Below are 20,931 nucleotides of genomic sequence, written 5' to 3' on the forward strand. Positions count from 1 at the left end.
ATAAATCACATTAGGGTGTAATATTGCACATAAATAGTAAAACTGCACATGAGAGGTAATATTAGACAGATATCATAGTATTGCAAATCAATAGTAATATGACACATGAATAGTAATATTGCACAAGAGGTAATATTGCACATGAAAAAAAAGCTTCTATTGTATGTAGAGTTGGTATAATTTGTGTCTGAATGAGTCAGGTTAGGGTCATTGTATGAAACTGAAGTTAGTGTGTTTAATCACAGTAACTAGGGTTGCCAGGTTGGGATTGAGATCACAGAGACTGTATATTTAAAAGAAGCCAAATTCCGCGGGAACAGCTCGGACCTGGCAACCCGGAAGAAGACACGAAACGTCGGTTCTCAGATGTTCCACCGTCATGAAGGCAGCGCTAGTGGCACGTGTCCCTCCTCGGCCTCTGTAGTTCACTCTGGGGTTTTTTATGTCGATTTGAGTTTTTCATAATTTCGAAATGGGAAAGCTCGTGTGCGTCTCACTTGTAGTAGCGGCCGTAGCGGCGCTGTTGGGCGAGAGGATCCTCAACCTGAGGTAAATCACAAGTTACAAATGTGAGTTTACGATGTTTGTTCCCTGTGGAGAGAAAGTTCAGTCGCAGCCTTGTGTTCAAACCTCTGCAGGAAAAAGACCCTCGCCTCCAGAGAGCCGCTGCAGAACCACCTGCCCAACTGTGTGGCGTTAAAACACCTGGGTGAGTACAGAGATTTCAAAACCCAACGAACCAGTGGAAACTCAGAGTTAACAGCTCGACTGCGCTGCTTTCAGATTCTGGCTCGGAGGACATCACGATCCTGGGAGACGGACTCGCCTTTATCAGCACTGTGGGTGTTTGAGTTGCAGAACTGCCAAGTGTATCTGAGGTTACACAAAAAGTAACTGAAGGAATTAAAGCCCCGCGGATAAAACACGTGACCAAACTTTGTTTTCAACAAGAAAAACTAACCGTGTTCACAATAATCTTATGAAATGCTGAATCAGTGTTTGTTAAAACCCTTCTTGATCCCATGTAAAACCATATTCACTTTCCATTAGGGTCCCTTTGTTTATGTGTTTTCCTCTTTTAGTCTACCTGACCTGCATGCATGACTTGCAGCTACAAAACATGCAGCTACTTATTCAGAGGCTTGTATCTTTTTATTGTTCCTGCTTTAGCTTTGTCCAGTCATTCTTATAAATATATATACAGATCTTGGCCTTTTCACATCTTTGACCTCTTTTAATCTCCTTTATTCTACTCTTTTTAATCTCTTCTATGTTGCTTGGCAATTGTTTTAAACTGTCCTTCCTGATTTTAAATAAATTGGGCCTCTGTGTTGAGTTTAATGACAGCACCTTGCAAATAACACTACCGTCCCTTATAACATCTTAGCATGATTTATTGTTTTGTGTACCTCTATATGCTTGTATGCATTTTATTATTTTACTTTATTTATTCACTTATCTGACTTTTGTATAGAATGTTGAGTTGCATTTTATGTATGAAAGATGCTATATAAATGATTGTAGCTATTATTAGAAATCGGGGGGTTGGTCTCCAACCACCTGTCCTTGATCAGTGGTAATTTTTATTTTGTTGTGCAGTATTTCTTTTCATTGGTCTGACATCTGTGTAATTTCATGTATTTCTAATATCTCCAGGGTCTGAGGTTACCTCATTTTCCAGTCTCAGGGGCGACAGGAAAGATCTTCTCCCTTAACCTACAAGACTCTTGGATGAAACCAGTTGAGCTGCGCATGCCCAGAAACTTCGACCTGGATTCATTTAACCCTCATGGCATCAGTGCATACATCGATCCAACAGGTAAAAGCACACAGTATATCTTACTCACAGTTCTGTCCCAAAGGGTAAAAACCTTAATGCTCGTCTCTCAATTTGATCCAGAAATAAAGACATTTCTGTTTCACATATTTCCATTAATCTAACAACAGAAAAATCTATTCAATTGTCAGTTTCTGTGGCTGTCTAGTTCATCTGACTAGTAAAGGGAGTTGTTGAATATGAGCCTGTGTGTGCCTGCTTGGTATATGTGGACAAACCTGTTCTGGTGGCCTAACAGAAATAACTGAGATTGTTACACCTGGGTGCGTTTGTATTTGCTCGATCAGTACATTTCCATTGTGTTAATACTAAACTAAGCCACTTGTGTTCATGTGTACAAAGAATGCATGAGCAGGTTTTGCCTCTGGAATTTTGTTATTTATGTTCTCCTTGTTTCTCATCAGATGATACAATTTACCTGTTTGTTGTCAATCATCCACAACAACAAAGCCAAGTCGAGGTCTTCAAATATGTTGAGGACAACAACTTCCTTGTGCACGTGGAAACTATAAAGCATGAACTTCTCCACAGGTACAGTACAGTGACACCTACTGTCAACTGCACCGACTTACTGAGTAGTGAGCTTATTACGTGTCATTTAAATAATGTGTGAATTCTGTTTTTTCTTTCCAGTGTGAACGATATTGTTGCAGTGGGCGTGGATAGCTTCTATGCAACAAATGACCACTATTTCTCCCATGAGATCTTGAAAAGTTTGGTGGAGCCTTTGCTGGGACTGTCTTGGTCTAATGTTGTGTACTACAGTCCCACAGATGTGAAAGTCGTCTCTGAAGGTTACTCCATGGCAAACGGAATCAACATCTCACCAGACAATAGGTAGGAGTGACCTTCATGGTCATGTGTGTGATAATTCATGCTTTACGTGTTGGATTTCTTCATTGTTGTATTCTTTTTTTTTTTTTTAATTTACAGACATATATATGTGGCAGATCTGTTAGAGCACAATGTGCACGTGTTGGAGCGAAAAAAAGACAATTCCCTGGTCACTGTGAAGGTAAATATTACAGACTTGATCATTGGGCTTCGTCAGTATTATTATTTTTAAATATTGCTCTTCTGGAATTATGAATTAATCTGTAATTTATTAAGTGAAACAAAAGTGTTTTTATGTTGGTAGAGGCAATCATGTTTTCACCCCTGCAAGGTTACGCCGAAAGTAATGGACAAATTTCCTTGAAGTTTTCTTTGCGAGAAAGACCATTTTTTAAAACATTTTCATTAATTTCCCAGGGAATCATTTATGCATGGATGGAAAAAATCTTGCATATTTGAAAGACTGATATTTATAGCGTTTATTAATTAAAGGTTCAGTGTGTAATTTAGGTTAAAGGGATCCAATGGCCGAAATTTAATATAACATAATCCTAGTGATGTTTTCACTAGTTTGTAATCATCTAAATTGTACTAATTGTTGTTGTGTTTTTACCCTAGAATGGTCCCTTTATATTTAAATACTTTCTATTCACATGGGAGCGGGTCCTCTCTAAGGAGGTCACCATGTTTTAGCCCAGACCAGACAAACTAAACATCTTTTAAATTTCTGGAAGGAGCATTGTGAGGTGGTATTCATCTGCTACATGCAACTTCACCACTAGATGTCACTAAATTGTAGACACTGAACCTTTAATGTAAGGGGGCTATTGGGCTTCGGCGTAGCTATGCGCTCTACTACTATTCTAGTTGTTCATAATTGTAACTTAGATGAAGCTCTTACAATGTTTCCAGACAATTACACATAAACGCCGGTAATTTCAAATACAAAGTCAGGTCGTGGAAGAATTGTCATTTGAGGTTAATGATAAATATCTCATTCTGATCCTGTTACCAGTCTGTGGCTCTGGGTTCTCTCTGTGACAACATTGAAGTTGACCCAGAAACAGGCGACCTGTGGTTAGGCTGTCACCCTAATGGATGGAAATTTTTCTTGTCTGACCCCAACAACCCACCTGGATCAGAGGTTTGTCCATTTACTTTTATCAGTTTGCAAATTGTGAGATGACCAACATTGCAAAACAAAATGTTTTTATGTGTTTAATTTCTGCCCCTTTTTTCTCTTCACTTAAACAGATGACCAGTCGTTTTACATTTTTTCATCTTGTTATAATTCTTTCTGTCGTGTGACTGTTTTGTGCAGGTCATCCGCATCCAGAAGATTGACTCTGACCAGCCAGTGGTGACTCAGGTGTATGAAGACGATGGTCATGTGCTCATGGGTTCGTCTGTAGCAGCGACATATGGGGGAAAGTTGCTCATTGGCACTGTGTTCCACAAAGCCTTGATCTGTGATCTGGAGTAGGGTGACTCACCTCTTGGCAAGTCTCACAATCAGAGCGGACAATGGTGATTGAATGATAATTAACATACATCACACCGCTCCTATGTGGGAAATGCAGGTTTTTCTTATTCTCCTGGGAAGAAGATGGATGCAATTCGTTTTCCTGACTTTTTCATGGTTGCTGGTACATCAGCATTTTGGAAAATGGTTGCATACACTGAACTGATCTCCTATTGTGAAATAAGTGGGTATATTTCAAATAAAATATGTAAAAAGTTCATATTAGTGCTTCGCCGTTTATCATGAAATAATTTTATTTTACTGGATTGCTTTTACTGAACAGCACAGTACTTTAAGATTGTTTTTCCTTCATAAGAATGTAAGTCTAAAATTAGTTGTGATTAGCTGACCTAACTCTGAACCAAGTGTCTCTCTATTTATCTCATCAAGCTAAATCACAGGTCAGCATTTTCTCATGTGCAGAGTTTTCCAATCAGGGGTTGAAGGATCGTGCGATTCCTTCATCCTGTGTTGAAACTGCAGGGAAATTTACATTTCAGATCTGCTGCACACAGAGCAAATGCCAGTCGAGATGCATATCTGAGGAAAGCTGCACCCCGGCTCTTTCAGCTCTTGACATGACAAAGTTTTAACACAGATGTAATGGAAGACTAATAATGTGGAGCATTTCATCTATAGAACAATGAAGAAAGGGTCTGTTCACAAAATAATCACTCCTCAATAAATGAATGAAAATGTATCTAATAGTGAAAATCTGAAAATTAAGCATTACACCTGATGGTTCCTAAATAATTAATTCAAAGACTGTAATGTGTAGCTGACCCTGAAGATCCACCTGGCTCTGAGGTTACTTTTCTTCATTTCAAAATGATGCATTATTGTTTATTATGTTGTTTTTTTTTACCTCTGAGTCATCCCGATCAAGTACATATGCTCAGAGCAGCCAATGGCAAATCAGGAGTACGCTGATCACGACCGTGTGATAATTGCCTCCACTGTAGCAGTTCCCGATGAGAGAAAGTTGCATATTGACTCTGTAAAGCTGTGTGCTGGGATTTGAAGTGTTCTGGTCGCTAATAGAAATGTTGTATAGAAAGATCTTGATGGATATGGGATCTAAAAATAAATAAAAACAATCTTTATTCAGTGTTTGCTCGAAGAAGAAACTGTCTCACTGTGCGCAGGTAAAAATCGAAAAGTTGCATGAAATCATGCTGTTGTAAAGCAGGAGACTGTTAAACAGTCCAGGCTTGAATTGCACTGATGCAGTTTGTCGCCTTGATACACAACAGTGTTGTTTTACCCTTTTTCATCTTTGTCCAAAACCAAATCTTCATTTACTTTGGATATTTTGAACCTACTCTCCCCTCCACCAGCCTGCTGTGCAGTTTGTTCTTCTGCAGCATCTTTGTCAGGTACAGTGAAGATGATACCATCATGTTCTGGTTCAAATGCACAACTGTCCTTGTTCTCCACGCTACCTGACGTCCTGGCACATTCTGGAGGTTCACTGTCTCTGTTGTTCTCTTGTGGAGGATCAACCTTAGCGTCCATGAACACCTGACTGATACTGATCATGTGTTTGTGACTCGGTGAGTGATCCAGAGTCTGGATGGCCAAGATGTCGCTGCAGCTCTTAGAGCGGTTTACTTTATCTTCAGGGTTCCTTCTTTTTGCTCCGAGTCCAATATCGTTGATGACGGTGCTGTAGTCCTCCTCCTTCTCAGACAGGAAGTTGAAGATGTCGATGACAGACCGCTTTACGCCTGGGTTTTGCTTTTCCCCTTCTAGCTGGGGCTCCTCGTCATCCAAGTTTCGGTACCTGTGTCGTCTTTGCTTTAGCTTCTTGTGAGCTTTCACCACCATGTTGACGTTCCAGCTGAAGAACAGAGACAGCCAGGCCAGGCCCATGTAGATCCATATCTCTGCAAATGTTCTGTACAGTCTAGGGTACTCTATGTTTGGATTTACGCCTGCAATGGAAATAGATATATGGAATGGCATTGCTTTCATTACAAAGGAAACAAAAGAAGTTCAGATACAGAATAAACTCAGAGAAATTAGATAAATAGAGTCATAAATAAACCTACCTGCCACATAATCTCCAAAACCAACCGTTGTGAGAGTGATGAAAGAGAAGTAGATGCCTTCCAGGTAGCTCCATCCTTCCATAGACATGAAAACAAATGGAGGGATCACCAGGTGCACCAGCAGCCCCCATAACAGGAACAAGGCCGTACAGGTTAACTGGACCTTTTTCTGACATGAGGAAGAAAGTAAAAATGTGATATTACAACTTTATTCAGCACTAAAACAAATACTAACTCCATCTTTCTGTCATTCCTTACCACTGAAACGCCTTTACGGATCAGAACCTGCGACAGACGCTTGGCTCTGTCTCCAAAGAACGAACCCAGCTCGCTTATCCATACCAGACATAGGGGGATCCCACACAGACCATACAGGATGCAGAACACACGACCACCTTTAGTCTTGGGCGCGACATTGCCATAACCTGTGGATGACAAGAGAAAATGTTGAATCACAGCAAACAGAAATATGGACTTTTTTCTTTTTTTTTTAAAGAAATAGGGTTTCCCCTGGTGCATAAGAAGTTTTTGAAAATGTTGAATTTGTATCCTTAAAGAGTCTTAATACATTAAAACATAACATGCAAGGTTTAAAATTTGTTAGGTCTTGATTATATCAACCCTTATAAAATGCTACTTCAGGGAATGTTTTGGCCATGCAGTTTGTACTGTCTCTGTGTGTTGTAGTTCTTTCTCAACAGGTATTAGAATAGTGTAAAAGAAACAAGACCATGGAACTGATAACCTACAAACAGCTCGGTCAGAATTTACTGCAGTACACTCGGCTTGTGGCAAAAGACATGGATACCTTCCTTTTCTGAATTTGCAAGATAATCAGGTAAGTCAAGCTTTGTTCACCTTATCTTCAATGAAGTGTAAATAACTCTCTGATATCTCTTCATCGGTCATGACGTAGGAGTTTTTATGCACTGTAATCACACTTTATAACTACTCCCCTCTGAGCAGAAAGAGGAGAATCACCTTTTGAGCTGCAATGCACTGTTTACCCATCATACTTTTAGTGGCACATTGAGAGCTCTTATTTTATCCTATTTACTGTCCTGAAAGTGGCACAAATACCAATTCCTTTTTATTCTATGTATTTATTTATCTGGCTCTAGCATTTTAAGTCTGCACACATGTCCTGGACATATTTACCTCTGCTTGTGTTTTCTGGGTTATATGTCATGTGAGTCTTGGGTTTTTATGTTTTTAATTGCTGCTGAAACACTGTAATTTCACTTCTGGTATGAATTGAGTGTCCATCTAAATTTCAGTCATTGTGATCTTAAAAAGTTCTAAAATTTAACCTTAACTTGCACAAACTCTGTAAGCAAGGATATGTTAAACGTAAAAATAAAAAAAGATTATACAACCATTGCAAATGCATGATTGCAATAAATTCATATTGTAAGTCAATATTATAATACTGAAGCATTGCTGGTGCTAGTTATTATTATTCCTATATGTATATTACATTGGTTATCATTATAATCAAGCATAGATGTCAGTAGGCTTCTTTCATCATTCAGGATTAATGATTTCTAAATTTCGAATAGGATAGGAATAATTGTCAGCCTAATTAAAATGTTGAGATGAGAATTTGTGATATGTGTGAGCCAAATGATTGATGTAAACATTAGTCATATATTTGATGTGAATTTAATTCATAGAAGCTACTACACTGCATGGCCTACGTCTCATACAAACCTATGGTGGTGACAATGGTGGCAGCGAAAACGACCGAGTTGACCCAGTCCCACGTGTTTCGATGTTTCTCGCCAGTGATGGTCACACCTTGACCTGCAGCCTCCGACACGATCTGAGGTGAGTGCACAGTGAATCATTTCACAAATGACTGTAACAACGCTATTCACTTCCACAGTCTCTAGTACTTGGGCTCAAAGTCATACACCGTGCAGCCATTTGCACCTGGACACACCTTGCGCAAACATTAAAATATTTCTGAGGAAGGGACACTTGTGCAGTCACGTCCGGTCTTGATTAAATAATACAACTTTATTTCTTTTCTTTTGAGAAATGCGGGATTTCTAACTGAAACAGAGGAATGATTTACGAGCTGTGTTGTCACCTGATCCGCTTCAGGCCTGATGGTTGTTTTCTGTTCGTGATCAGGAAAGACAAGTCCTGATGTGTCCTGACGCGCACAGGCGACAAACCTCTCTTACACAATGTGTGTGAAGGCTCAAGTTGACAATGGTCACTGAAACACAGTATCGTACTATCTGCACTTTGGTTTTACTTGATTACTTTTAACTTCTTGACAGTTTATAGGAGCTCCTCTGTTTGTTGGTCAATCGTGCGTAAAGTTACAAAAACTAGGTTTATTTTAACTTCCCTTAAGATGAATGGGAAACTCTATTCTTCTGTGTCATGAACTGAAAACTGATGAGTCCATACCTCCAAAATCTCATCCAGAGCTTCTTTAGTCAAGCAGGTATACTTCTTTAGAACGTCTTCTTTCTGCAGGATATATCTGTCTTTGGCCGATATCCAGTTTGGTTCTTCGAGAATCTGGAATATTGCGGCCCCGATCGACAGGTAGAAAATAATACATGAGGTTAAAAACGGCCCCTTATCGGCCATATTCAAGTCATAACTTCAGTGTGACGACGTGGGGCGGCTCATGTTCGTCCACAGCAGACTGGGGCTGTGCGTCCTGGCCGCTGTGCTGCTTCTCTTCCTGGTGAAACACAGGGAGCTGCCTCCAGGCTGCTGCTCTGTGGAGACTCACCTCTATTGTTCACTTACAGATCTGTAAGATCTATAACCTTACATCACATAATGACGTCAATCTTTAAACGATCTGTTTAAGATTAAATATAATTTTCAATATTTATATTTTCAGCCTGTTGATAGTGGACGAAATGGAAAAGCTACACGACATTAGAAAATCAACAAAACATTTCAGGACAACAAGAAAACACATATGACAAACAGTAAAATGTGCAATATTTCACAAAATAATCTGCAACATAAGTTTCATCAATTGTAATGTAAAATTGCAAATATATTCGATACCATTAATACTTTAGCTAAAATTGATATATAAAAGAAATAGGCTGGAGTTCTATGATTAAACAGAATTTAAAATAAGCTAGAAAATAAGTCTAAGTTCAGTGGGGGAACAAAGTCCATAATGTGGGGGCTCGAATAAAGAAGTACTGACAGTACTGTCTAGTACTGTAGATAGTACTGTCTATCTATCTATCTATCTATCTATCTATCTATCTATCTATCCATCCATCTATCTACGTTATGAAGGCACTCAACAGGGGGTAACAGATACTGTACGTATGAATGTGTGTTAACGTGTCTGCGTTGGTGATGACAGTTGCTCTTATCTCTGTGCAGAGGGCTGGAGTTCAGTGTGTAGAGTTAACCACGCTGGGTGTTCCCTGGCTGTTCTGCATGATAATAGATGAGGGATGCCGTCTTCAGTGTAAAATTGTATGGGCTACTCCATCTATTAATCCTCAACTTGTCAGAGATGTTATTGAATTACCTGAGTATGGTGTAAGATTCTGAAAGTCAGGATATATACATGTACAGAACACGTTTAAGGCCAGGACACTGTGAACATTGGCCTCTGTGTTTTACTGTGACAGATGTTCCAGCTGTGACAGATGTTCCAGCTGTGGCAGCTGTGAGACTGAGATCTACAGCCACCTCTGGGATTTCACTCTTCTTTTTCAAGAGATATCCAGGGTCATCAAATGGAGTTTATTTAATTAATTATTTTATTTAACAAGGACAACAACATATTGACATGCAAGAGTTCGCAATATAGCTTATTTGCATTTTCTGTTCTTAAATAAAAGTAAGCGACAATACAACAATTAACACCAAATGACTGGCCTTATTCACAAATTGACATCACGTAGACAAACATACAACAAACAACAAAAGTCACAGTGGCCGTCTTAGAAAACAGTCATAAATGTCAGTGATAAGACGACATATTCGTCTAAAGCTTGTGTTGAATGTTTAAAAATAAGACATCCATTACTACTCCACGGCTCATATTCAGAAACTACCAACTGTTAGTTTCTGTTCAGTTCCTGAAGGGGACTATAGGAATAAGTATGTTTGTGTACTCACAGTGAAGTACTTCCTAAACATAATAAGCAGCCACTTCCCTTCACCTCCACACACACACACACACACACACACACACACACACACACACACACACACACACACACACACACACACACACACACACACACACACACACACACACACACACACACACACACACACAGCAGCTCCCCCTTGTGGAGTACCCAGTGCAGTTTGAAAACAAGTGGTGTGAGGGGCGTGCTGAAAGAATTGAGCTGATATCAGACTTATTTGTCAGGGAAGCACTGTGAAACCGAGAGAAAAGCCTGAAGTCGATGTAAAGCTTCATCTTTGAGCGCACATCATTTTAATGTCCTGACCGTGAAACCCCTTCTGTAATGAGCTGACTTTTTTTTATTTAAAAAAAGAGAACTATTCTCTTCACTTTTCCTCAGGTGCATTTAGTCTACATAATGTTCTGCAGATTACTTACCAACAACCACTGTACTGCAGTCGAAATTATATGTATAATTAATCCATGCATGTCTAAAGACAGCTAGAACAAATGTGGAAGGTGAAATGCAATGTGATCCCTGTGGTAGTAGAAGCATTAGAGGCTGTAACCCCCAAACTGGGAGAGTGGCTCCAGCAGATTACAGGTTTATGAAGCCTCTTTCCAGAAAAGCACAGTCCTATATATGGGAACAGCTAAAATACTGAGCAGAACCCTCAAACTCCCGCGCCTCTGGTAGAGTTTCAGACAATACATATACATAATATATCAAAATACTAATGATAATAAAATAATATAGAATGTGCTGGGATAAAAAAAAAGAGATGTGTCTTTAACAATGATTTGAAGTGTGTGAGAGAGGGGGCACATTTAATATGGAGTGGTAAACAGTTTGTGGGTTTGGGGCCTCTACTGCAAAGGCTCGGCTGCCTCTGGTTATGGGACTAGTTTTACAAATTTAAAAGTTAACAACAAAATGTTAAAATCGATCCTATAACAAACAGGAAGCCAGTGGAGGGAGCGCAACCCAGGTGTAATACGGTCCCTCTTTTTCTTTACTGTTCATGTCTGAAAACGGCTCTAGACTCGCAGTGGCCCCTCAAAATGTCTGTGCACACCCCTGCTCTTGAGGTTATCACCTTATCAGGATGGCGACCACAGACTCGTGAAACAGAACACATGTCATCTAAAGCTTTCCTGCAGAGGCCTTCAGGGTGTGAGACGTGATTCAGGGCAGGCAGACACAACACTAAGATGTGTGTAAGTAACAAATCCAATGACTGTAAGGATGCATCTTGCTAAGAAGTGTAATCTGTGACAGTGGAAAGTTGCAGCCTCCACCTCTGATCTCCTCCACAGACTTGACATATACTGCACATATACTTCGCATAGACTGTACTTAGACTGTACTTAGCTCTCCTCCCCCTGCTCCTTCGTCATTGCTGCTGCGTCACCGCCTCCGTGAGGAAACTCTGACCGAGCGTCTGCAGGTTCCTGTTTGGAGGAAACACCGGAACCACGGCGCTCAGGTGAAGCAGTGAACACAGGTAGGTCTCCCTCACACAGCCGCTGCCATCTCTACATCCCACACATTTGATTTCCTTCTTCTTCTTCCAGCGACGTGTTTTTGTCTGCGGTTCGTGCAGAGTTCACCGTGGTGCTGTATTTAGAGGGATTATGTCAAACGCGACGAGGTCAGGGGCTATTTGTGCTGCTAGCCTACATATGAGCAACACACTGGACTCCGAACATGATGTAGTGTTTTTAAAATATGTTGTTGTCAGGTTTCATCAGCTCTGGAGAGCCTGCTCCCCAAAACACTTTCATGAACCAGATAATAGACCGTACCCAACAGGTCTTATCATGTGAGACAACATTTAAAAAGCCTCATAGGAATAATGTGAGTGTACCGGTTGGGCTGGACGATATGAGACATGACAATAAATCAGTTGATATCGATAATTTAAACGATAAATGTCTAATTTGTATTTTTTTAAAGTTTAAAATTGTGGTTTTAAAATCTTGAGACAGTAAAACATTGGGTAGATAAATGATGTGTTGTCCTCATCGTGTTTACAATATGCACGAGTGTTATTAAGATATATATATTGGGCCTTTTTTACACTGCAATTAATGAAACTGATGGTGCAGATTATTTTGTGAAATATTGCACATTTTTCTGTCATATGTTTGTGGTATTGTTTTATCGCCCTGACTCTGTACAGTTCTGTTTTTTATGCAGACAATAGAAGTAGAACAGAAGTAGGAATCTGAAATAAAACATGTGGGGATATAATTATTTTGGTGATTAACTTTAACCTTGTTACTTTGTTTTCCCCTCAGTTTGTTCTGTTGTCAAGACGATGCTGGAACTATTTCCTTTACTGTTATAAAACCTTTCATCTTCAGAATCAGACCCTTCAGCTATGTGAGACATTAGTAGCTGTTTCATGCAGTTGAATATAAGTTATAATAATAATAGTTAACCTAATATATATAGATATATATAAAACACCTTTCAAAACACAGTTACAAGGTGCTTAACAAGTGACAATGAATTGAAGCAATTAGAAGCTCAAACAGCTTTAGACAACATAAGATCACAACTATTAGATTAAGAATGTTACATGAGAGAAAAAAGTAAAAAATAGAATAAAGTATTAGAAAATGATTAAAACAATTGGTAAGATCAGAGCCTCGAGTTATACAAAATGCAAACTAAATGTTCACCTGAATTCCGTGTGTTGTCACCTATTTGATTTAACTCTGTCCTGTCACATGAATAAATGTGTTACTGCTCTGACTCTTTCTCTCTGTGTGTCTCTCTGCCTCCGACCTGCTCACACTGGGACTGACCGTGCTTTGAACAATGGCCTTCTACATGGACATGATGTGAGTATCAGATACCGTTTAAGCTCTGTGGTCACAATGCTCCTGCTCAAACCGTGCCATTTTAATGACATAACACTGCTCAGTTGCAGAGAAACATATCATTTATGTTTGGGAAAGAGACTAACTACATCATTGATTGATTTTAAGTGATGGAATTTGACTTCAGATTCCATCCGTATCATCTGTATTGCATGTGTAAACTACAGATGCCTGTTTAAAATATGTCTAGTCCTTCACTAAATAGAGTGAAAAGAGTGTGCTACTGAGAGGGCTATTTCTCCACCATGACTATTTCTTCCTATAGTAAGAAAATAAGTGTTGTACATTATTTTATAATTCGTTTATAATCACAAATGCATAACATATTTCTGATATTCTGTCTTAAAGAGAGTTGGACAAAACATTGGTAAAGGATCCCAGTGAGAAACTGTAGCAGAGTTTATGGTGAACATTTTTTCTGACCTGCTGTCCACATCAGACTATTTTGGGAGGGGTAGCAGAAATGGCTCACCCTCTGGCATCTTGGCGCAAACACATCTTTATCTCTCATGAACACATGTTCCCAGCATGCATCACAGCTCTGTGTTAACGTAGAGTAGTATTGGCGGGGATTCCGTCTCTTGAGACGAATAATGAATGTTTGATCAAGGATATATATATATTTTTTCACAGTGGACTTTTAAATATTTATTTAAAAAGAGAATCATATTTATATCCAGATTAGACTGTATATTTGAAAATGTGTCGATATACGGGATATTTCAGAATAATAATTATATTGACGTGCTATAGAATAAGATAGAAATAGAAAGATAGTTTTAAAGTCCCATCCCAGAAATGTTTTAGTCAGATCAGCAGAACGATTGTAACTAGTTCATTGAGTCACCATCTCTCCACCAGGAGGCAGTGTTATCTAAGACAACTTGAGCATTTTCAGTCATGTCAGCTGAAACATAATACAACATGCACTTAGGTGGACTGAACTGTCTGCTGCAATTTGTTCATTGTGCTGTGAGGCCCGTGGCTCGGAACAGAGTCCTTTTTAAATCTCAGATGAGATGTGTGAATATTCATTTAAAAATTATTTCCTAATCAGTAACATTACTTTGCATCATCTGTGGATGCAAATATTATGGTAGTTTTATGGTAGGTGCAAAAAATATTTTAAAATTTATATGGGAAAGTTGTTTATCTTGTTCTCTGTATTAGGTTGATGCACGGAAGATCAACAAAACATAACCTGAATCTTTTCCATCGTGTTGTTTAATTTAAAGTCTCTAAGGTGTGAGAGAATTCAGGCTAAAGAAGAGGGTGGGGCAGAAACATGGAACATTCCAGGTTCATGAATTCTTCATAACATAATGGTGCACTATGAATATTGATGCCCTGTTACCATCTATCCCGTTAGTGCTTCTGAGAGCTCAGATTCTGAGCACAAATAAAACCCCTGCAACCATGTCTCCAACACATGCTCTCAAAATTCACATTTAAAGCATTTTCAGAGCAGCACATGTTATTTTACATAAGATACGGTGGGGAGGGGGAAGGCAGCACAGGGTGTGTGTGTGACGCGTACCCAGATGCAGTATTGAAAGTCAAAGGGAGATGAATTGGGTGGAAGTGGTATGGGACGTTATGTAATCAGTGAGTGATGGAGCCAGAGAGGGATAAAGATGTTCCAAACAAACATAACCCCCATGCACTCAGCTGGAGTAAAGCTCTGCTCCATCGGTGTGTGTGTGTGTTTGCCCGTGCTCTTGAACAAATGGGGGGGAAGAGTGACAGTGGGGGAAAGAGAAAGTCAGTGTTTTGGGTGTGTTTGCTCTGTGAGTGGGTCGTCTCAGAGTCTGTGGCTCCAGTCTGTTGTTGTCTCAAGGGACTGTGGGTCTGTGAGTGCTGCTCCTCTTCTCCTCCCCTCTCCACTGTCTCTCCTCCCTCTCCTGGGTCCAGCTCGACACCTGCTCCTTGCAGTAGGAGCAGGGCAGGGCAGGGGTTTCTAAGCAACTGGAGGCGACGCAAGTGGCTTCACATAGTCTTTGTTTGTCTCCCTCGCTCTTCCGCTCTTTCCTGACTTCCTCACTCCACCTGAAACTAAAGCGTAAGAAAACAGACTAACTACACCCAGAAGTCGGATTCTCCCTGTTTCTTCCCTGTGTTATCTGTCTCAGTAAATGTTTAACAGCAGCATGTGTGAAAGCTCTTGCGTGCTGGCGTTGTCTCGCTCTTGGAGCAAAGTCTAAAGAGGAAAAAATGCCATTATCGACTGTGCTATTCGCTTTTCTGTCTTACCATTAGGCATCTCTCATTTTCTTTTAACCGCTTTTGGACTTTAAAACAAGTCAAATCGTTGGACTTTGGGGGAGTGACCTTTACGCTGGTAAGACTTTTTCTTCAGTGAATAGCAGATCAATTGGCCAGAAATGACATGTGACACTGCTGTGCATGCCACATGAACTTGTATCTGTGAGACAAAGGTGATGGTGCCTTACCCCATGTGGTTAAGAGAATAATGAACCCGCTTGCTTCCCCCTTCTGCCTCTGCGAGCCCTAATGGGGTCAGGCAGATGGGTGGGGACCATACCGGGGTCCATAAAGACAGCTTCTGTGTGTGTGTGTGTGTGTGTGTGTGTGAGTGATTAGACGCACATGTTTGTTTTTGCGATTTTAGATTTAGATAAGATGTGGTGTCCTCATACACAGTATTTTCAGCTGATGCCTCTTTCCACATGAAAGTGTGCCTTTCTCAATATCACTCCACTTGGCTCAGGGTTGCGCTCCTCACACCCTCATACTGTGCAGATGAATGCACCGTGTTGCTGCTTGAAAAAGATTGGGCCAGACTCACTGTTGTATTCCTGTTGCCTGTCTGCCTCCCTCCCTCCTCTTTTATGGACATTGCTCTGTTAATGATTGTACTCTCTGGCCTTCCTCCATGCCTGCTGGGACTTTTTGTAATGAGGCTTTGTGTATTGTTCCAACTCAGTGATGACTTGTGAATTAAAAGCGGACAATTGATAGAAATATATGCTGTGGTCAGCAGGAAATATGCACTCGATGAGAGATTTTGAAAGTTTAGGATTACTTGTGTAGATTACTGCAGGGATCTCACAGTGAACATGTGTTTCTCTAAAGCAGATGTATATATTTAGAGGCATTGGGCACTTCTAATCAGTGTCACTTTAAAGTTGCCTGCCCTTCTCCACCTCGGACATGTGGTGTGTGTGTTGACCAGGTATTCCTCATGTTGTGGGGACCTAAATCTGTGTACATTCACATAATGGGGATGTGTCTCCCCACTGGGGACAAAGAGCAAGTCCCCATAACGTAAACATTAAATTAAAATTAAATTGTAAAGTGAAGACATGTCTTAAGATTAGGTTTAGGTTAAGATTAAAGTTAGGTTTAAGTTAAAATGCTGCACCCTTCATGAGTGCTACGAGGGGAACTAGCAATAGAATAAGGTTTTATAAGGATCCCAGACTCAGGTGGGGCAGCAGGAGTTACAGCCTGTTATTCAATTTCTCAGGGCTCAAGTCTGCTGAATGTTAACATGACATAAAAAGGATTCAAATAATAAATAATAGTTAACAAACAAAGCTTACCATTTGAAAAGGGACAGAAATCCAGAGGAATTTCTATAATAACAGGACACACAAAAACTCGGTTCAGTAAAATATAACGTACATATTATATCTGCATATAAGAAAGGGTCAGGGTTATAAGGTTAAAGTGTGTCTCTAGGAAATCAATGTAAGTCAATGGAGACGGCTAGTGTGTGTGTGTGTGTGTGTGTGTGTGTGTGTGTGTGTGTGTGTGTGTGTGTGTGTGTGTGTGTGTGTGTGTGTGTGTGTGTTACTCGCCTCTCCGTTGGTCAGCTCCAGTCCGGCTCTCTCTGAGGCTCCGCCCCTTTACGAGCATCGGACACCTCCGGCACAACAAAGCATGTGCGGCTCCGCAACGTTGTGTCTCCAGTGAACGAGCGGAATATCCAACACAGATCTGCGGGATTTGTTTTTGCGCAGTTTGCTTCTCCCATTGATGCAAACCCCAGAGTAGGTAAGACGAACATTTCAAAAAAGACGCGAGCTCCTCGCGCGGTGCAGGATGAGTTAGTGTTTGTTTGTTTTCTTGGACATTCGGCGCCATTTTCATACTCAGATTTGTTTAAATACCCTGGCACGTTGGCTCCGATTCAGCCCTGCGCTGTTCAGCGGTTTACATATGAAAAGCAGAGAGCAGAAGTCGTATTGTGAGATATTACTGCGATGTATAATTCCTAAAACAACATAACCTGCAGTGTTGTCCAGTTTGAAAGGGCCTGGCAGTAGTTAAAGAGCATCCCTCTGAGTAAAGGTGGAGGTTATGAGCAGAGATGTGTGACTTGTTTATGTGGAAATGAATGGACCAGTTATCACTCTGCTCAAAGAAACCACACAGTTTGCACATAGTAAATAGGAAAACTCACCACAAACTGTAGATGATGATTATTATAATTTAGCTTTTTTTAAATTCATATTTTAATACTAACATGGACCTTTTTGAGTCTGAAATAAAGCTTAACTACAAATAAACATATTGTGATCTATGTCAGATTTGTAAAATGTTTTGCTGTTTATCTTGTGTTTTAAGTTTAAAATCACAACCTTCACTCAGTAGCAAAAATCTGTCTTCAAACTTATAAATAATAATAATAGAAATATAATAATGTAATAATGGAACATTTATTGTTATAATTATAAATGTCTACAAATATGAGCGACTTTATCTTGCTATAATTTTTGGCCATATAGCCCAGCCCTAGCATCAATGCTTCCTAACAATAAGTCTGATAACATTAAAATCCTAAAAATAACATTATAAATTGGCAGGAGGTGATGTGCTTGTCATAATTCACCGCCCTGTAATTGTACATATGTTAATTAGTCATTGTTGCAGATGATTCATGTGTGTCCCCCTTGTGTCAGCATGTCTCGAAGGTGAGGGGAGGTGTGTATGTTGTTTTCAAGAACACGTCTGCTGAGATGTTTGGTTGTTTGTTGCCTTTTCATGCAGAAACAGCTCTGCTGTTTGGATTTCATTTTCTGCTCGACATAACTTGCTTTTACCACAGGAGGGGCATATGGGTTAAAAATATCCATCTTCGCTGGAGGGCGACGTATGTTTTAATGGGTTTGTGCACGCACATGCCTGCTCTACCCTACAACAAACTCATGGAGAAACTCATCCAATAAGCCTCGTCTCCATTGATGATACTGCTGGATATATATAGTCAGATAATCTTTTATGAAGCGCTGCAGATATGACGTAGGAAGGACGAGGGAGAGACAGAGGCAGCGTTAGGTGGACTGGGAAGTGCTTTCATGAGCGGCAGAAGTAAACACTGTGGTTAAAAAATGACAGAGATAAGACCTGGGCACTCGGCGTCTCCTCCACTGCTGAATCAGCAGTGTTGTTATGTTAATACAGAGCTGCTGAAGTGAAGCTGGAGGATGTTTTTGGCTCTGCTGTGTGAGAGTGAGGTCATCAAGGTCCAGAAGAGCCTGCTGGTGTTAATCCTCTTTTGGGAGTTATGATGCATTCGTGCAGTTAGACGACTACTCCGATGTATGAGCATTAGTAAACAGGCTACAGACTCCACAACGGATTCCTGTGGACTTTTCCCAATGAATCAGGGAGTGCCTGGATTTGACTGTAAGACCATGTAGGAAAAACAAACAAAACAAGTCTGATCCAATTCTCTTATTTTAGTAATTTAATTTGAGAAAACAATACAGGACTTAGATCCATTAATGAACTCTACAAAATAATATATCTGACAGAGATTTGGATTTTATGTGTTATCCAAAAACAACTCTTTCATAATATTCAATGATGCACAGACACACTGTTCCTTCAATGGTCTGTGGCTAAGGTCAGGTTGGAAATGGATTCAGAGATGCTTTCAGGGCGACCGCAGTAAATCAATCTAGCTACTTCATTCTTTTCCCATGTTGGTTCATGTTTCATGTTGGCTCTCAGACCATCTGTCTGTATTGATTAGTTCAGAGGTGGGTTTGGCATAGGTTTACACAGTGAGCTTGACTCAAATAAACCTTTGCAGCCTGAGTGTCCCCCAGTTCACACAAGAGAGACAGTGTCATGGAATCCCTCATTATAGTGTTTCATTCAAAGCTTGGTCGCTTTTTTAAAATCCACATCCAGCATGTGTTGTTATTTAGTAGAATTATATAAAATGAAGTAAATATTTGCACCATGATGACTTTAGCTCTTGCCCATTTTGTGCGTTCATGATGTTGCTGGGCAGACCTGTGTGCGTTAGCTGAGTGTACAGACAGTTTAGCCTGGCACGTGTTAGCGTGTATGTTGGCATGTGTTTGTCTGTGTTTACTTAGAGGGTTTAATAGGAGCCACCATGTGGCCAGAGGACTGATATGTTGGCCCTTTCGTTCATTTCTGATGATTTTCAGCCAGGTAGGCGGGGCCCTGCAAAAAACCATGAATCAGCACAGCTGATCGCCACTGTGCTTCTGCCAGCTCTTCTCCCTCTCCCACACACACACAAACACACATGCAGAGATGCATGCACACCCATGGGGGCAGACTAAGAGACAGAGAAGCCAAGTGGGGGGAGACAGTGAGATAGATTCTGCAGGCAGGTAGATAGATGGAGATAATCTTACTTGGTCACTTGGGGGCTGATTAACTCTAAACTCCTTCTAATTCCTTAAGCCTTCTCTCAGTGCCCAGGAAACATGCTTTCTTATGTCCGAGTGTTCCTACAAGGTAAAGTTATTATGGAAATTGACAGTCAGTGGCTGATATTGATCATGAACAAGCTGTGAATTTATTCAAAACAAATTGCACATTCCTCTTCTTTCTTAAAAACAAGACTATAATTTCAGTACTGTGTGCGTTTGTGGCTGTGCATACATGTATGCTCATGTGCATATGCGTGTTGTGTGCAGTGCACTGTAAACAGAAATAGATGTGAGCTTGTCTGTAAAGGCTAACTAATGAGTCCCTGCATCCTGAGCACATGCAGCTATTTATATACTGAACCTCCTCCTCCTCTGCTGCAAGCTCTTCCCCATTCAGTTCTCTCATCTCATCACACACACATTCAAACAGCAGCAAATAATATAAACCATTAGAGTGTCTAGACAAATTCCTTAAAATGAACATGTTTTTAAATCTGATGACTTGGGTTAGCAGCGAATTAGAGTGGGTGTTACTAGCGAAGAAATTGGACTATCATCAATTCAAACCTTTTTAGCTCACACCGTAAATTTAAGCATATAAAATATTTAATTTCCCCCAAAACAGTCAATTTAAATTTCTCATTCCCTTAAGTAAAATTTCCTGAGTCAAATCAAAGCTCTTCAGATTTCAAATGAGCTTCCTGTGGGAAAATTAAATTTAATCAAAGGTCACATTAACTTTAAATCAGATCCTGGTTTAGCTCTGGTGTTTGCACCTGATCCAGCAGCTCTTTGCATTTTCTCAATCTAGCTGGAGGGTGGCCTACTTCATCTATAATTCAGCTCATTACCGACACTAATTATGTAGTATTGAGGGCAGTTTTTTTTTCTCTACATGTATCGCAATATTTCATCTAATTTCCTCCACATCAAAAAAAGAAATACGTTTCATATTATGAGAGATTGATGCTATATTGAGAGATCCCGTGGTGTGGCTGCTG

The 20,931-nt window shown here is 40.1% G+C and overlaps 3 protein-coding genes across 22 annotated transcripts in view; 2 read left to right on the plus strand and 1 right to left on the minus strand.

Moving 5' to 3' along the window:
* The first annotated feature begins 367 nt into the window (after window positions 1-367).
* LOC109633519 (serum paraoxonase/arylesterase 2-like) lies at window positions 368-4,411 on the plus strand. Its single transcript, XM_020093455.2, has 9 exons — window positions 368-549; window positions 639-709; window positions 784-839; window positions 1,657-1,819; window positions 2,242-2,368; window positions 2,471-2,674; window positions 2,771-2,852; window positions 3,687-3,815; window positions 3,993-4,411. Exons 1-9 carry the CDS (start codon window positions 473-475, stop codon window positions 4,152-4,154), a joined length of 1,071 nt encoding a protein of 356 aa, XP_019949014.1. The 5' UTR covers window positions 368-472; the 3' UTR covers window positions 4,155-4,411.
* Window positions 4,412-4,429: 18 nt separating this feature from the next.
* On the minus strand, window positions 4,430-9,096 carry kcnk5b (potassium channel, subfamily K, member 5b). Its single transcript, XM_020093454.2, has 5 exons — window positions 8,666-9,096; window positions 7,955-8,066; window positions 6,503-6,669; window positions 6,245-6,413; window positions 4,430-6,127 (listed from the first exon to the last, which is right to left on the minus strand). The coding sequence occupies exons 1-5, from the start codon at window positions 8,849-8,851 to the stop codon at window positions 5,454-5,456; spliced, it is 1,308 nt and encodes a 435-aa protein (XP_019949013.1). The 5' UTR covers window positions 8,852-9,096; the 3' UTR covers window positions 4,430-5,453.
* A 2,639-nt stretch (window positions 9,097-11,735) lies between these two features.
* The window catches only part of LOC109633361 (uncharacterized), a 34,957-nt gene continuing 25,761 nt past the window's right edge, over window positions 11,736-20,931 (plus strand). For 15 of the 20 annotated variants that reach the window (XM_069536950.1, XM_069536965.1, XM_069536966.1 and 12 more), the window contains exons 1-2: window positions 11,736-11,887; window positions 17,114-17,284. In XM_069536950.1, the coding sequence (XP_069393051.1) occupies window position 17,284 (1 nt within the window). In that variant the 5' untranslated portion in view covers window positions 11,736-11,887; window positions 17,114-17,283. Of the gene's footprint in view, window positions 11,888-11,957; window positions 13,233-15,213; window positions 15,331-15,467; window positions 15,610-17,113; window positions 17,289-20,931 lie in introns of those variants that run through there. The other 5 variants (XM_069536952.1, XM_069536968.1, XM_069536954.1 and 2 more) reach the window with 5 other exon arrangements.

This window comes from Paralichthys olivaceus, chromosome 13 (genome assembly GCF_024713975.1).
Source record: "Paralichthys olivaceus isolate ysfri-2021 chromosome 13, ASM2471397v2, whole genome shotgun sequence".
Lineage (NCBI taxonomy): Eukaryota > Metazoa > Chordata > Actinopteri > Pleuronectiformes > Paralichthyidae > Paralichthys > Paralichthys olivaceus.

What these genes read in the sequence shown, in the direction of transcription:
- LOC109633519 (XM_020093455.2), top strand. Translation starts at nt 473, where the DNA reads ATGGGAAAGCTCGTGTGCGTCTCACTTGTAGTAGCGGCCGTAGCGGCG. An exon ending in GACTCGCCTTTATCAGCACT is followed by an intron (nt 840 to 1,656) that starts GTGGGTGTTTGA and finishes TAATATCTCCAG; the next exon opens with GGTCTGAGGTTACCTCATTT. An exon ending in ATTCCCTGGTCACTGTGAAG is followed by an intron (nt 2,853 to 3,686) that starts GTAAATATTACA and finishes TCCTGTTACCAG; the next exon opens with TCTGTGGCTCTGGGTTCTCT.
- kcnk5b (XM_020093454.2), bottom strand. Translation starts at nt 8,851, where the DNA reads ATGGCCGATAAGGGGCCGTTTTTAACCTCATGTATTATTTTCTACCTG. An exon ending in CACCATTGTCACCACCATAG is followed by an intron (nt 6,670 to 7,954) that starts GTTTGTATGAGA and finishes TGTCATCCACAG; the next exon opens with GTTATGGCAATGTCGCGCCC. An exon ending in TTTTGGAGATTATGTGGCAG is followed by an intron (nt 6,128 to 6,244) that starts GTAGGTTTATTT and finishes TTTCCATTGCAG; the next exon opens with GCGTAAATCCAAACATAGAG.